The 17,766-nt window shown below is 42.2% G+C and overlaps 1 protein-coding gene across 3 annotated transcripts; it reads right to left on the reverse strand.

The window, feature by feature from the left end:
• Window positions 1-3,197: 3,197 nt before the first annotated feature.
• On the reverse strand, window positions 3,198-14,896 carry LOC310853831 (ras-related protein Rab-9A-like). 3 transcript variants are annotated; one of them, XM_083758305.1, is made up of 4 exons: window positions 14,612-14,896; window positions 10,156-10,203; window positions 7,653-8,089; window positions 3,198-5,775 (listed from the first exon to the last, which is right to left on the reverse strand). In XM_083758305.1, exons 3-4 carry the CDS (start codon window positions 7,989-7,991, stop codon window positions 5,491-5,493), a joined length of 624 nt encoding a protein of 207 aa, XP_083614431.1. In that variant the 5' UTR covers window positions 7,992-8,089; window positions 10,156-10,203; window positions 14,612-14,896; the 3' UTR covers window positions 3,198-5,490. The 3 variants fall into 3 exon arrangements, with proteins under 3 accessions (XP_083614431.1, XP_083614430.1, XP_083614432.1); XM_083758304.1 differs by having other exon boundaries at window positions 7,653-8,097; XM_083758306.1 differs by having other exon boundaries at window positions 7,648-8,097.
• Between the last annotated feature and the right edge of the window lie 2,870 nt (window positions 14,897-17,766).

The raw sequence follows: 17,766 nt of genomic DNA on the forward strand, positions 1-17,766 counted from the left end.
AAGGAAAACCTCACAGTAAATAGTTTAGTGTGGTTTGAACCTACAATCTCCAGACAATGACGACAGAACCCTAACTCAGTTACCTATTGCTATCTGCAACAACAGTCTTCCTTTGCCTGTGAGTTAGAGTTTGGAGTTGATATTTTTTAATCCTATATTTCATCAAATCATGAAACCCAACAGCCTACTATAGTATGTCTTCCGAAACCATATACAGTTTTCTGTACCTAATTTCAACTGCCGAAACCAAGGATTGAACCAGGGACCAGGGACATTAGAATGTCAGGCCTGAACACAACAGAGTTTAAGCACAAGCCCCCAAACCATGCCGCCTCAATACCACTCCCATCATTTCTGAAATAGCTGGTGTGACTGCCTGTGTGTGTGACTTGGCTTCTCTTAGGAATTTTCTTACACAACATTTAAAGAAGGAACTTACAAAGATTATTGGTGAAGGAGGCCCATTAAAGCTACACTAAGCCTATCCTGGGCAGAGGTGTTTTGCGCTGACTCTAGCACCAAACGTTCAATATTTCATGCATGGTGATGTCAGACAGTTGATGCTGCAGTGCTTGAAGTTGCATGAAATAAACACTAGATGGTGCTGTTCAACTATTTATATTGGACATGAGATAGTGATGGTAACTGGAGAACTCACCCCTTTTCCAACATTGTTCAAAGTGTCACACATACATTAATGATGGTGTTGAAATAGGTGGAAAGCACTCACTCATACAATTATTGTATTGAAATGTCAAGTGATTGAACTCAAACTAGGACTACATTTGACAGGGAAGTTGGCATCTCCTCAAGGACCCTTATTGGGGGTCACCACTCCCCACTTTGAAAACTTAAACTGAGCTCCTATACCGCCAGTGACATGGTCGGAGCAAATCTATAAATAAACACTAGTACACACAGTTCTCTGAGAACATGCCAAGGAAATTGGGTATTCCTCAGAAGCATAGTCATCCATTCTCTATGGACATGCATAGCAGTATTATTCACTGTAATTCTGTTCAACAGAAGTTAATTTTCACTAACGCATACTGGACGTTTCCTCATGCATAATGCTTATTAACCTACAATGTAGGCCTATCAGTACATGAAAGGTTGACATCACAAGTTTGTAGGATGCACAGTAGGCGTCAATACTTTTATCCGACTCTGGACATCTAATACATCATAACTCAATACTTTTAACTTTCTATGTTGATGATCCACAGACTTTGGCTTGATCGAGTTACACCTGGCAGCAACTTCCAAGCTAAAGTAACCAACATCAAGCCAAGATGTTGCAACAAATGTAAATGGCAAAGATAACACAACTGTACTATGCACAATTAATAAGCATGCGAACATATTTGCCCCCGTTTTACATTAGTTCTCAAAATTCTGAGAGAACAATAAAAATCACACCTGTGTGAAGTGAGGGGCGCTCATTTAGTGGCCCAATTACAGTAAAGTGACAATTTACGGCCTATTCAACAAAATGGAACTGTATTTACACTGAAATTAAAATTAATTGTTTGCCACTTACATCTCTCCCCTGCTGCGGTTTCATTTGTATGTAAACAGTGTTCCAACTCCCTTTTCTGGAGGGGTTTCCAGGGAAATGTGCCATGTGTGGTAGACTTGGAGGGGCATCTTGTAATATTTTAGGGGAAAGGCCATTTCAAGTACCTATTTTGTAGAATTATGTATTGTGAAGTTTGAATATTGGTATTCTGCCACACTACCATAATTATTAATGGGCAGTTGAAAATGTCTGTGAGATCATTGATTTAATGAGCATCTGTCAAAACAGTTTATTTTAGTTTCTGAGCTGCGTACTTGGTTAAAATATGACTCATGAGTCACTTTTTAACCATTGAGAAAATTAAAAAGTACTGAGAACAATGGAAAAACTTAAATAAACTGACGCGTGTCAATCCAAACCAATATCCACCGAAAATAGGACACACTTGGATATCAAGACGAACATTGAACCTGTATTTTATGAAATGGAATAATGAAAACAATAAGTAGCAATTCAACTGTTTGCTATCAACATGAACAGAATTGTGGAATAACATCAACATCATACTACTGTATACTGTATACTATTGTCGTCTTGTTGAGAACGACCAACTTGTCTACTCAGGGCAGGAAACTACCCTATGTCCTCCATTAGTCGCAGTGACTGTTGGATTTATTTGACCAACCAGGTAGCAGATTTAAGGCTTATTCATACTTTGTTGCACAATACAAATATGTTTTCACTTGAAAATATATAATTTTCGTTAAGAAAGGAGTTGAGAAACAGAGAACAAACTTCTTGAGACATCCTGATGCACACACACAGTAGCCTACAGAGGTTTCATGCAGTGACATTAACATTAAGATTTGGCACATTCACGACAACATAATACAATGTGATGTTATTTATTTTTAAATAGGCTATATAAAAAGAATTTCTTTGATAACGACATTAGCATAGTAGTCTACCATCAGAGAAAGGAATGTAGTTGTTCTATCATTAGTGCATCTTCCGGGTCAGGCAGTGGCTAAACAAAACCGAGCCGTGAATGTTTTGTGTACCCTTCAAACTGTACATCCTGAGTATTACATTTGCCTGAACAACCTTCAGTCTGCAGTGCATAGAGTGAGGAAGAGAGAAGAATAGAGGCGAGTGTGAGAGAGAGATAGCTCTGGTCCATAGCCTTCTACTGCTTCTACGATTCTGCCCTGTGCAGTAAGGCTATGGGACTTTCAGTTTTAAATCTCAAATCGAAATCAGACCAGCCTCTCCTCTTTGGCGTAAATAAAAATAACGTTTTTGCTACTCACCAAAACAAAGGCGGGTTGTGTCATTATAAAGCCTACTTTCCTTAGTGGACGCACTCTGAGCCCCCCACCACACGTATAAACGGTACTTTTTGTCCAGAAAGGGATTTTTTTTCACCGGAGGAAAAATATTCTCTATGAGGCAGTTCTCTGGGCAATATCATTAGAGGGCGCAGCGGAGTAACTAAAAATATTTTTCTTCCGGTGGAAACAAAATCCCCTTTTGGCCAAAAAGTACAGTTTATACGTGTGGTGGGGGGCTCAGAGTGCGTCCACTAAGGAAAGTAGGCTTTATAATGACACAACTCGCCTTTGTTTTGGTGAGTAGCAAAAACATTATTTTTATTTACGCGAAAGAGTAGAGGCTGCATTCATGCGAGCGGCGGAAGTTGAGAGTAACATAGCTCTAAATGAAACGCATTAGAGCTATGGACCAGAGCTAAGAGAGAGAGAAACAGAGCTGATCTGTGCTTTACGAAACCTCATGGAAAAAGGAGAACCGACACTCGTAACTGTCTTTTAGGTGAGTCAGCCATTCCATCTCTCGTTAGGCAACAATAGAAACTTTAAGGCCAGATTCTAAAGCCCGAGTTATACTTTGCAATGCATCACAGCGCAACGTGTTGAAAATTGCGAATTGAATTGACACCAGCACGCTTGGTAGTATGCAACCTCACTTAGTACTACAGTAACCTAAGAAATATTGCATAATCCAACATATCTGAAGTTAAATCATTTCTTTAATTGATTTTCAGACATTTTATTCTTTAGCCACGATGCTTGTAATTCTATTATATTGATATGATCTTATACATCTGTAAACTTCTCTCCCTTTCCTTAATGTCTTTGCTTCTTCCACAAATATCACGGCTATTTGAAGCAGTTCAAAGTTCCTTCCTAATTTTGAATCTACTGATTTGCATATCGCAGACATCTGTGAACCAAAATGATAAGAGCTGTATGTCCCCGTCTTGTAGTACCAGTACCGCAACACAGTTACCTCCCCCTGGCCAGCCGGGGCGCCTGATGGAGGGGAAAGGAATTGGTCGGAATAACGTGTTCCTTCCACACGTCCGGCTGGGGGAACTCTCCCCTGTTAGGTGAAAAGAAGCAGCTTGGACTCCTCATGCATAGAAGGAACATGAGGTCAGGATTTAGCAGTTTATAGGGTGACCAGATCCAAACTGTTCATTTGAGGGACAGAAGTATCGCTTGTGCGGGACAAGTAGGGCGGGACGGGGTTAGCAACTTATCACGTAACTGCGTAGACGCCAGGGGGCGGTAGGTGGCGAGGGCCAGCTAAATGTGCAACATGAGCAGAGAAGAAGAGGTCTTGTTGTTGTGCTGAAAGTGAAACTACTAAACCCCCGGTGCTGAGGCTCACAGAGGCCTATTAGCGATGCGATCATTGTTTTGATTAGCAGGAGTTTGAATTAATATTTATTAGGCTCCGATCATGCCTACTTCACCTCATTATGAACCATAATGTCAATAAAGATGGCGTGCACACACGTGCACACATGGAGTTTCTTACATGGACGCTAGTGGTGGCTTTTAAAAAAACTCTAGTTTGGATTAACGCCAATATATCAAATCTCAGGATCTCGTCCCTGGCTACCTGTGCAAATTACCCCCCTCCTCCCCAAAAAATACTCCCTTCATCCTCAGCTTTGCCCTGCTGACACTTCTCTCTCTCTCTTTCCTGCTCCTAGAAGCCCCGAGGGGGGCAGTGTCTGAGGCAGGCGACTGACCGCTCCCAAGCAGAACTACGGCGGTCGTCAGGCTCCCGAGACTACGCCCCCACCTTGAGTCTCGCCCCACCTCTGGCTCCTCATCAATACACATACATTTCACTTGTGTGTTGTTAGACTCGAGCAGAAGGTGTGGTCTCCTACTAGTGAAAACCCCTCTAGCGTCTCACAAGTTTTAAAATGCAAATGTTGGTCATGGGTGGCATGGCTCACTTGGTATTTGTTTTTGTTTTTTTTGGGGGGTTTTTGCATTATTAGTCCTGCGTATCCTTTCAGTTTAATTTCAGGGAGTGTGACACACACACACACACACACACACACACACACACACACAATTATCGACTGAAGCATTTCCAGCTGGTGGTGTTCATTACTTAGCTTGCACTGCGCAGTGTTCCTGGTTAACATTCTGACATGTGTGGATTACTGAATTTTAGTTTGGTTAACTAAAGATAAAACAGCAAAGCATGGACAAAGTAAGAGGTCTTGTCTTGAGTTAAAACTAAAGAATCTGCCACTGTGCATGTGTGAGGGGAGGGGGAGGAGCGGGGGGCTGGAATGTTGACTGCACTCTTTTAGACACGGAGTGTGAGACAGAGCGGCTGCGGCTCTATACATCTCCATAAAACGGTGTTTTACCGATTTTGCCATTTGTGTTAAATAACACCATAAACTGTCCGCCATTACCCTTTTCATGTCACGCACCCCCTGGTGGCCACCCTTAGTTTGGGAACCGCTGCCCTAGGGGATATTTCTCATGTTATTTTAACTGACTTAACAACACTCATCTTGCAGGACATTTGAACACTGATGCCTGCCATGTCACAATGTGGGTGCGTAAGGGTCTCAATTTGTGGGACGCCTGAAAAGTCTTGGAAATGGGGGGGGGGGGGGGGGGAGGCATCTGGTCTGGTTAGCAACAGGGGGCGCCGTTGGGCGGCGTTTTCTTGCGGTGCAGGTCGACGGCGTCGTCCGACACTGTGTGCTGTCCGCGGTCGTCCGTCATGGAGAGCACACGGCGCACCGCCTCCTCGAAAGCCGAGGCCACGTTGGTGGCGTCCTTGGCGCTCGTCTCGAAGTACGGGTGGCCGCCGTTCTCGCGGCACCACTGGCGCGCATCCTCACCCGACACCTGCCGCTGCTGCTCACCCACGTCCAGCTTGTTGCCCAGCACAACGAACGGGAAGCCCTCGGGGTCCTTGATTTGACACATCAAGGTTATTATGGTTAAAAGGACCACTTCACCACTTTTCAACCTCTCTTCATATAAATGGTCCTCGCTCATGATAAAACACCACAATTTTTGTCTACTCGGTCTGTGTCTCATAGGAGGGCTGTGGGCAGTTCAGAAACCCATCAGTGACATCATCGTTAGGCAGATTTTTCTTTAAAAGATCTTTTTTTTAGGGGCACGGTGGCACAGTTGGTAGTGCTGTCGCCTCACAGCTAGAAGGTCCTGGGTTCGATTCCCGCTGGGGACGCTGTGGGCACTGGCGGCGTGTTCCCTCCTCCGCGTCATCAGTGCCCATACCCGAGGCGGGGGTTGGCGATAGGGCCTTTCTGTGTGGAGTTTGCATGTTCTCCCCGTGTCCCCTAGGGTAGATACCCTCACAAAAACATGCCGTAATCCTGGTCTCTAAAACTACCTCCCCCTGGCCAGCCGGGGCGCCTGATGGAGGGGAAAGGAACTGGTCGGAATAATGTGTCCCTTCCACGCGCTACGTCCGGCCGGGGAAATTCCCCTCTGTCAGGTGAAAAGAAGCAGCTTGGACTCCTCATGCATAGAAGGAGGCATGAGATCAGTCCGCTGCCCCCCCAGGTTGGCAGAGGAAGTGTAGCGCCCAGGATTACATTAGATAATTGGCACTGGGTGAAAAAGAAAACTGGGTTACAAAATCGTGGGATAAAAAAAAAATATATATATATTTAGATTTTTATTATTGTGAGAACGATGGCTTTTCACATTGCTATTAACTTTTCTGGAATAGAAAGCCTGCAGTTTCCATTAGCTTGTATTCCCCATCGATGATGTCACTGGTGGACGGGTTTTTGAACTGCCCTCAGCCCTCCCTTGAGACACAGACTGAGTAGGAATAAAAAAGGTGCTATTTTATCATGATCATTAGTGAGGACCAATTATATGAAGTGGTCCGTTAACGAAAACCAGGGGTGGAAAAAGGACTCAAATGTATTGCTTAAGTAAAAGTATTTACTGCAATGTAGATGTACTCCGTTACAAGTAAAAGTCGCTGTATTCAAATGTACTAAAAGTACAAAAGGTATCTGCATCAAAATATACTCCAAGTGTGAAAAGTAAAAGTACTCATATTGCCGAATGTCCCATTACACAGGTTCAAAATGTGTACAAAATATTTTGAAAGTAGCAGCTCTACAACGTCACAATGCAGACTCGCATCGTGACGCATTGTGAGCTTGTAGATCTGATTTTTCATTTTCAAATGGCCAAAATGTATAGCGTTGAAGTGGTTGTTTTCTAATCAAAATTTAAATCTACAAAGTAACTAGTAACTAAAGTTTTCAAATAATTGTAGTGGAACTTGGAAGTACAAATTTTGGCTCTGAGATGTAGTGGAGTAGAAGTAAAAGTATTGGAATTTGGAAATACTCAAGTAAAGTAATACCAAAAAATTGTACAGTAACTTGAAAAAATCATTTCCGTCAACTGAACTAAATAAAAACTATATAAAAAAACGATAACTAACTGAAACTGTATTGTGTGTTTACAAAACTAACTAAAACTAACTGAAATGATAGACAAATGCACTATCGCGGGTTCGACTCACGATCCCGACGAACTTTGCATCTCTCTCCCCCTTTCCTGTCTACTTACTGTCACCAGGCTGTCAAATAAAGGCAACCCCCCCCCCCCCAAAAAAAACAAACAAATAAAAACTAAATTAAACAAAGCATCGTCACAAAAAAACTAATTAAAAACTAGCAAACCCTGCTCAAAAACGAACTAAAACGAAGTGAATTAGACAAAACTAAACTGAAACAAAACTTTAACGAAAGATCCCAACAACGAAAAACCCCAATTAACTATTATAACCTTGCCTTGACGTCGGCGTAGTAGGCGAACTCCTTCTTCCAGTTGGCCAGGTTGCGGAAGCTCTGGCCGTCGTCCAGGCTGAAGGTGAGCAGGCAGCAGTCGGAGCCGCGGTAGAAGGGCGTGCGCAGGCTGCGGAAGCGCTCTTGGCCCGCCGTGTCCCAGATCTGCAGTGTGACGTGGCGGCCGTCCACCTCCAGCTCCTTGTTGAGGAACTCCACGCCGATGGTGTGGAAGAGGTGCGTGTCGAACTTATTGGCAACGTAGCGGTTCATGAGCGACGACTTGCCCACACCGCCGTCGCCCAAAAGGATGACCTTCAGCAGGGTGGACTTGGGAGACATCATGGCTGGAGCCGCCCGGGGTGGACACGGGCCAGGGTGGACAGCGGCTGGGTCAGGGTGGCTATCTATTCAGGATTCAGGAGTCCACAGAAGCCTGCCACCTGAGAATCTAACCACAAAGACGATATTTATTAAATAAAACAATAGAATATGGAGCAGAAAGCAGATTGAAACTAGATAAAGTGCTCCTCGGGGCACAGGTCAGGTCAGGTTGTGGCCTCCTGGTGGCGCTATAATAGGCCAATGTGAAAAGGGTGCCATTTCTTCTTACGCCTTGGATGGTTATTGGATGATTGTGTTCCAAAAATGTGTTTTGCTAAAATCCACCTGTTGGTGGCCAATGTGAAAAGGGTGGGATATATTCCTCAGCCTAGTAGGAAAGTCTGTAAAAGATTTCACGTAAATTGCAAGCTGCATTCATGATTTGAGGCTTTTTGTTTCAAAGGGGCCAATCCTGCAAACTTTGAAAGCCAATGTTAGCCATTTAGGATGGAATATGAAATATCGGACAGATCCATCTTAAACACATGACTATAGAGATAGTGTGTAACGATTTGCGTGATTTTTGGACAGAATCTGGAGGAGTAATATAAAAAAAAATGTTTTTCAAAAGTCTGCCTCTTGGTGGTGCTGGTGGTGTTCTGGGAAATTTGCGGACGTTCATCGTTGGCATCCAGGGAGTGTGTGTGCAAAATTTGGCATCGACCGGGTTAACTGTGCCGGAGATTAGCTGGAAACAGACGGACGGACGGACACACGCACGGACTCATACACACATAGACGGAGTGCAAAACATACTCTATCCCCATGCCTTCGGCCTGGTGGAGACAATTACAGCATTTAGCAAACAGCATTTAGTCCAGAGAAATTTACAGTAAGCCAGAACAACACATGGTAATACATAGAAATAGTCATCAAGGATCATAAGCAGGCCTAACATCCGTCAGTAGAATATCTGTACAATGAATGGAACTATGAGTATACACTATAGTGTGCGATGTCTACATAAAAATGCTATCTAAATTACCTAAATTTAGCCTTTGCATATGCCTGTAAGGTCGTTGAAGCTAGTGCAAACACTACGGCAAGTGCTATGGGCTAAGGTGGAGTCTGAAGAGGTGAGTGTTCATACTACAGTGGAAGATTAGGAGTGAGCCTGCAATTCTGATTGCAATGGGAAGTTAATTCCATCGTTTTGGAGCCAGAAGGGAGAAGAGTCTGGGATGTATAGTGGTTTTGCTCTGATAACTGTAAAAAATTAAAAACTACTTAAACTTGGTCAATTGCTCAAACTATTTCATGTCAAGGACCCACACAATGATTTGTCACTGGAGATCAGTGTGTTTCTGCAGGTAAACGCCAGCACACTACTCCAGTGGCTGATAACTGCCACTATAGAGGGAAATGCACATGGCATAATGGCAGCGTATGCACTTTTATGTCTCTCAGTTACTTTCCAACTGAAGATTTCAAATTCATTGATCAGCATGTCGATGTCCATGTGACGTAAACGACTCATTGATGTCAGTCAGCTATAATGTAACACAGTTACACTGCCTTAGCTTCCTCATTAGCCGACGATTAATCAGATTAATTTCTTACAGTATGTGCAACATGTAGGATGTCGGTGATGTGCAGCATTGGGTATCACATGTACTGAGATCACAGGACCTTCTGTTTGGCCACATGTTCCTCGGTCCTTTACTGCAGTACTAGTGCTCAACCTATGGGTTGGGACCCCTAGGGAGGTCCCCACGTAATGTTGGCCGAGTCCCAAGATGATAGTGTAGTGACAAAATTTAAAAAAGGACCATTTAAAAAAAACATATACCTGTGTGTGTGTGTGTGTGTGTGTGTGTGTGTGTGTGTGTGTGTGTGTGTGCGCGCATAAGAAAGAGGCGAATTGTAAAAGTAGCTGAGGCATTGTGAGCTGGTAGATCTGCCATTTTCACAGTATCTGTGACAAAAACCAAATGCCCCGACTCCGAGAATTCTAGATAACAAATTCCAAGTAATTGTCAGGGTGGGGGGTCACCAGTTCAAATATGATTAGGTTGGGGGGTGGTGGCCTGAAATTGCTGAGAACCACTGCTTTACACTAATGTAGCCTACATGAAATGAACAAATGTATAAAACATGACAAGTCACTGCTAATGGCATTTCTCACCGTGTTACGATTACTGCAGGCAGCTCATTTTCCATCCAAGGCAAGCACCTGTGAGGGAGAGAAGAGTGCCAACAGAAGGTCATTTTTATACCAGTCACTCTCAATAACCGCGTTAACCCTGTTCTGACGCTAGCCGCAATTTGCAACTCTAGATTTTTTTACAATGGGTTGAATCTAGAGTTGCAATCCCCTCCATCCATTTCCTATTCATTATTTTCGGTTTCTGATCTGCTGGTCTTAAATGACGTTAAACTCACCAACATTGCAGCTGTAGTCCAAGCTTGAATTATCCTCTTTCAATCTGCCGAGCTTGTTTTTCATAAAAATCCACCGTAGACAACTTATGAGTTACTTTCTGTCCAAAATATTCCAAGAGTTCACAATCCGAGCCGCCATATTGTATTTTTGCAACGTGCCGTAAAACAAGATGTGAGGGGGAGCGCTTGTTTAATAGAATCTTACCTGCGCAGGTAAGACACCCAAAGAAGAGGCAGACGCAGTGTGACGCCCCATCACGCACAGCCTTCTATTAAACAAGCACTCCCCCTCACATCTTGTTTTACGGCACGTTGCAAAAATACAATATGGCGGCTCGGATTGTGAACTCTTGGAATATTTTGGACAGAAAGTAACTCATAACATGTCTACGGTGGATTTTTATGAAAAACAAGCTCGGCAGATTGAAAGAGGATAATTCAAGCTTGGACTACAGCTGCAATGTTGGTGAGTTTAACGTCATTTAAGACCAGCAGATCAGAAACCGAAAATAATGAATAGGAAATGGATGGAGGGGATTGCAACTCTAGATTCAACCCATTGTAAAAAAATCTAGAGTTGCAAATTGCGGCTATTCTGACGCTTGACACCCTATTTTGGGTAAAGAAATTATTTTCCATTTTTCAGAATGAATAGCAGGTCTACAACCTGGTGATGCGACGCTTTGTGAGCTAGTAGATCATTGCCATTTATTGTATAGCAAAGTAGGAATTAATAAAAAATACTAATGCATACATTTTATATAGCGCCACGGTACTCAAAGTCAATTCACGGAACAGAAAAATAAACTAGTTTAAAAAGGTTAAAATATAGAAACCAAAGGTAGACAAAGTGTTTGTGTGTGGTGGTGGGGGGGAGGGGGGGGGGGAGATTTATGTAGGGTAATAATAAACTTCCAGGAAGGTTGTGGCTGTTATTGTGTGGTGCTTGTTAACAGTATAATGTGATGTGACAGTGTTTTGGAGAAAGAACGTTCAATAAATTGCCGTTGCTGTCCGGAAGAAACCATCTATCATCAAACCATCAGGTTTGGGATTTTTGAGTGGTGCAACCTTAGGGTGCAGCCACTCCGATGCCCAGCTTTGCCAGTCCCTGGCTGTGTCCCTATGTATGTTAGGGTACCAACAGGGGGGACTGTTGCACCACTCACTTCAGACAGGTCTGATTCTTTGCATTGTGTGTTGGTTAAAAATCACACCCGTGTGAAGTGAGGGGTGCTTCATCGTGCACATTATGACCTAAAATAGACATGCCTATTTGCCCAGACACTATGACGCAAAATTCTCCATGGGAATGGAAATGTAATGTTTGTGTAGGACAAAAATAGACAATAAGCCGATATGCTCAAACACTATGACCCATCGTCAATGGGAATTTAATGTTTGTGTAGGACGGAAATCTACACTAATAGCTGAATATAGAGGGGCTAGCGCCCCTCAAAACAATATTGAACCAATGGAAACTTGGAAAGTATTAAAAAGTGCTTCAGTGAAAACCTCCTATACTCCATTGGATCCTCAAGCTATCTGCCAAATCAGCCAACTCCACCAGTTTAGCCATCTTTTCACTTTCTCCATAAATCAGTGCTATTACACCCTTTACTTCTGTGTGTTCATTACAGAAATATTGAACCAATGAAGATTATTAAAAAGCGCCTAACTCCACTTGAGCTTGATGTTTTTATTAATTTCTTGAAAAATTAACATTTGAGTGGTTTCTTCCAGACAGCAGAGCTATGCTTCCATCATCAATGAAGTTTGTCAACTATGCAGTTTGACTAAATCCATGTGGCTGTTGGCCAATAGCCATAGTAAAGGGACTTCATTCATTCACTTAGTATGGTAGTAGCCTAGGTTCATTCCTTTTCCCTTTCCTATGACCAATCCTATTGGGTGAAATAGTTTTGTAAGGTTTAAATCTCTCACCTTCAAAGAGGCCTTATATTAAGTGTACCTTTAATCCAATAACACTAACTAACTAACAGAGGGAGTCTTAGTATTGCAGTGGTCACTCAGGCCACATTCAACTCCAAAAACAAAATAGGCCTACCGTAATATAAGAGTAACTAAAATGAATTGGACAGCCAACTAGTGCTGAACGATTGTTCATGATTCTTCACAAAATGAGATTAGATCACAATCTTTTTTAGATGAATTACATGCAGCACTGGAGAAGAACACAAATGAATATGACAGAAGACGATGGTGGGACATTTCTATTCAGCAAGGGGCCTCATACATTACAATTTACAATTTACAATTTAGGCATTTAGCAGACGCTCTTAATCCAGAGCGACTTACATTTAAGCAAGAACAAAGCATGGGAATACATCACATAAAAAGCATTTATCATGAAACATGCGTAAGCTAAGAAAGTAACAGTGGAATATTTATATAGTGAAACTATACATACACTATACATATAAACTATACATCTTTACTACTATGCTATATATGTGTACTATGGCGTGCTATGACTACATACAATACAATTACAGTGCTGTCTACATAACATGCTATAAGTCTGTATCAAATGCTATATAATCCAACAGAAATGCTATCTAAGGGTTTAGGGTAAGTGCTAAGGGCCATGATGGAGTCTGAAAAGGTGGGTTTTCAGGCTACGGCGGAAGATTGGGAGTGATGCTGCAGTTCTGACTGCAATGGGAAGTGCATTCCACAGTTTTGGAGCCAGAAGGGAGAAGAGTTTGGGACGTGTGGAGCGTTGTCCCGGCGTTTTTAGTGAGGGTACTTCCAGCTTCCCTGCGTTGGCTGATCTGAGTGCGCGGGAGGGTTTGTAGGGTTCAATCATACTTGTAAGATATGGGGGAGCCATACCTTTGGTTGCTTTGAATGCCAGCATCATTCTGGATAACGAAATTAGTTTACTGTGATTGAGATAGGCATGCTCACTCAATCTGCATACTGTGTGCATGCCATTCATTTAGCAAATATGATGTGGTCATTACAAGATGGTATCCCAAGAAAAATATAACACACCATACAAATTATTGGCTTCAAAATAAACAGATCCCCAAGTAGCATATCCAGGTTTCCAATAGTGTTTCATTTGATAAACTCATTGTTGATGACTGCGGGAGATATAGGCCTGATAAGTTGCCATAGAGATCATTGCACCACTGTGATTGAAAAAGAGAATTCAGGGAACAATCTGGAAAGCAGACTGTCAACTCCAGAGTGAATCCAGTATATCCAGAGTTGATATCCCCATCTGAAGACATGATGGGCCTGGTATCGGTTACAGTTACACCCTGATCCACAATAGACCACTGGCACCCATTTCAGTATGGGTTGGGTTACTAATATCTTTGGAGGGAGCATGAATCAGACTTGTTCCTAAGTTTCAATGGTTGATTCAAGAGCAGTCTGCAGCCAATTATGAATTATCCAAGTTTCGTTTTGCAGACTACAGAGATGTGGATGATGTGTAGTTTAATACAGTGTCCCATGATAATGACACTGCATTTTTCTTAAAATATATTGAACAGGCCTAAATGAAGGAGTGCCATACATACATAACCCAGCTATCAAAACAACAGCTATCAAAACAACTGAGCAGTGCCTATTCTGATTATTACACAGAGAGAGAGAGAGAGAGAGAGAGAGAGAGAGAGAGAGAGAGAGAGAGAGAGAGAGTGAGTCAGACTCAGAACACAAATAGCCTAATTACAATTAATATCCTATAAAGTTACCAATTCATATGACTTATATTAAACCCATTTACATTTCAAGCACAGAATAGTTTGTTATCCGCATGCCATACCCTCCTCAAAAAAGCAAAAACAAAGCTTATAGTATAACTTTGCAAGCAAAGAAAAGTCCGTACACAACTTGTCTGTTAAAAAAAAATTCCATCGCTTGTCAAAACTTAGAAATACAATATTAATCTTTGTTAAAGTGTGCACTGCATGCCCACAGCCGACACGCGCAGACCCGTGTAAAAAGGAAACGAACTGTCTGACCTGCTCGACATATTCTAGATAAAGACAACTGTGAAATACAAACAATGTAGGCCTACATGCTTTTTAAAAACATTAATTAACCCTCCTCGGCTCTCCAGCTGCCAAACAGGCTAATGAGCAAGACCGACATCAGACTCTGCATCGCACAACCCGACTCCTATCCGCTTTGAATTAAAACACAGCATCAATGGTACGTACCTTTGCTTTTAATTCAAAGATCGTGACATCTGCCTGACGTCCGTTAAGTTAATATGTGGTCCATTATTTTACATGTAGGTCCGAGGCGAGGGTCGGTGACACCCTATGGGTGACACTATGCTGCTCGCCTGCCTTGATAGCCTCTGATGACGCTCATATGACCCGAGTTTGTCACGCCTCCGCACATCATGCGCTCCTCAGTGGAGATGCACTGGTTCTCAACCAGTGGTCCGGGGACCAGCAGTGGTCCTGAGGGCGTTCCAGGTGGTCCCCAGCTAAATGGAGAGTTGGTAACCAAATTAAATGGACCCTTTATAGATCTTTAACTCTTGAGAGCGTAAAATGAAACCAAATATAGACCCGTAATGGTTGCATTTGTATTGACCAGACCTGTAGCCTACTTTCCTTGAACTGTAGGTCTACAAAGTGTTAAAAGTTTCAATCAAATCAATCAAATAATCAATCTGAAAATATTTTAGGGAGCACCCATACATTTGTTAAAATGTTCTAAATGTTTTAAATTAGTTTGTAGATTTATATATACCCCCTATACCCCCAAGGACTGATTGATTGATTGATTGAAGTATTTATTAACAGTTTGCAGAATTACAGTACATTTCAAGCACAACTCAATACAAAAACTGTTAACTGTGGAGACACCATAAATAATTGCATTACACTGACTTGTTCCCATATGGGGTTCCCTTGTTGCCACATGTCTGCATGGTGCAGGAACTTTAAGTCTACCATATCTATGTGTTTAGTTTATTTATTATTAATTAATTCATGAAGCCAATTAAATAACTATAGTTGTTTTAACGTTACCTTAACTCTTGTATCTCTCCGTTACTGTGCTGCTGCTATGATGACAAGTTGACAACTGAATTTCCCTCGGGGGATAATACAAATGTATCAGTCAAACTGACTGTATCAAAAGGACCAGAGTGAAATAGCCTACTTCATCCCCAATTCAACTCTTCTTGATTCACCAATCACCTGTAGCTGATCAGTGAGGGTGCATGGTGGATCTGTGGCTTGGTTTGCAATCATGTTTCTTTTTTAGGTGTGGGTGTTTTGCTTAGTTAGATTTGTCATCTCATCTCACAACTGATAGATGTGGTCAAACATGCTGTCTGTCTGAGACAGACAGACAGACAGACAGGGCATGGGAAAGTGATAGCCTCGCTGTGGTTCCACAGGAACAGGAAAGATAGGGAGCTATCTTGAAAGCAGCCACTTAAGTGATTGATGTCTGAGTTGTGATAGCACCCATCCTAATGCTGTGTTCAGAACTTATAGCCAGTGGTGGAAAAAATACTCAATTGTTTTACTTAAGTAAAAGTATCAATACTGCAATGTAGAACTACTCTGTTACAAGTAAAAGTCCCAAAATCAAAATGTACTTGATTGGCATCAAAATGTACTTAAAGTACCAAAAGTAAAAGTATTCATTGTGCAGAATGTTCCATTTGAAGTTATCAAATGTATAAAAATCCTTTGAAAATACAATTTGTACAAATGGATAAATGGATCCACAATATACGACTCATCAAAATGGCAAGTCTTATCATCAATTATAAAAATAAAGGCGTCTTAGGCTTTAAATTCCTATTGCTCAACTAAAGCCAAAACCAGTCAGTAGGTTAGGATGTCGCAGGATGAGTCATTGTGCCACATAAGACTTGCGGAGAGCAAAGAATCCTGGTACATTAGCAACCCACCTCCCCCCCGCACGTGCACACACACACACACGCGCACACACACACACACACACACACACACACACACTCACTCCTAAGGAGCTAGATTACTGAGTCACATGCTCACTGTATTCTAAGGGTCACATGTCTCATCCAACCGGTCTGCTATGCTCCAAATGAATGGGATACTGTAGGGTTCTTGGCCCATCTCACACACTCACACACACACACACACACACACACACACACACACACACACACACACACACACACACACACACGCACACACACCTTAGTCACTCATACCCAATATAATAATAATAATAATAATATAAGAAATATAAGAGAAACTACTAGGCCTATTCCACAATCTCCGAATGCTATATAGACTCTGGAAATACACCTCCCGAGCAGCAAGCTATATATGCTTAGATGATTTCTAATTATATTAGGATAAATGTGCACGAGGGGAGGAGGCTTCACTTCCACCTTATATTTTACTCATGATAGAGCTTCCGTTGCTCCAGACCGTATGACGGAAGCATTTGGAAATTGCGAGAGGCAACATTCTGCTAGCGTGAGACTATGCTGTTGTTGTCACATGACTGATAGTCTCGCGTGGCCAGCCCTGGACACTCCAATCTCACTCCGCTCTAGACGCAGGTCTGGAGAAACTCATTTGAAACAGTAGATAGAATGAGAAAACTGTAGCTCACTGGTGGTGAGTGACAGGGACCAAAAGTCTGTGTTTTCCAACCGGACGGGAAGCCGGGAACCAAAATGTTTAAAACATTGCCTGAGGTTTCTGCACTGCACAATATTAAGCCATTTTGGGCGGGAACCCCTTTTGGTGTTTTAAGCATTATGTTAAACTTTAGCTATTGAAAAATAGCAGATCTACAACCTCACGCGCTACAAGCTTGTAGATCTGATATTTTATTTTAATCGTGAAAATGTGGCCCAAATGTTTGAATATATCCTTTCAGAGCGAACGTTTTTAACTCAAATATTTGCTTCTGGCAAGGTCCCTGGAACAACATATTTTCAGATGGCGGCCAATGGCACATATTTTTGGGGGTCCTTGACATGAAAATGTTTGAGAACGAATGACATAAAAACATGGGTTTTTCAGAAAACCGTCAGGATTTAGAAGACATTTGTAGAATCGTTCCCAGGTAAAAATGGGTTAACAGACACTTATCGACAACCCTTGTCGGTGTAATGTTACATGCTGCAGTCACCATGTTTGTTTCACTGAGCAATTTAATATACCCATTGGCGAGCCCCTCCTCTACTATGGAACAGCCCCTGCGCATACTGGCCCCTTCTATCGACTTTTACCTTTAAATGCTCCCTAGTAGGGATGTCAATTATCAATGAATTCGTTAATTAAAAATTGATTAGTCGGTTAGTTGAGTTGCGTTTAAAAAACAAATCTGAGAATGCTAATTTCCC

The sequence above is a fragment of the Protomyctophum parallelum genome (genome assembly GCF_964188405.1).
Source record: "Protomyctophum parallelum genome assembly, chromosome: 23".
Taxonomy (NCBI): Eukaryota; Metazoa; Chordata; class Actinopteri; order Myctophiformes; family Myctophidae; genus Protomyctophum; species Protomyctophum parallelum.

Coding starts and splice junctions, on each gene's coding strand:
- LOC310853831 (XM_083758305.1), bottom strand. CDS start 7,991: ATGATGTCTCCCAAGTCCACCCTGCTGAAGGTCATCCTTTTGGGCGAC. Junction 5,776..7,652: donor CCTACTACGCCGACGTCAAG/GCAAGGTTATAA, acceptor TGTCAAATCAAG/GACCCCGAGGGCTTCCCGTT.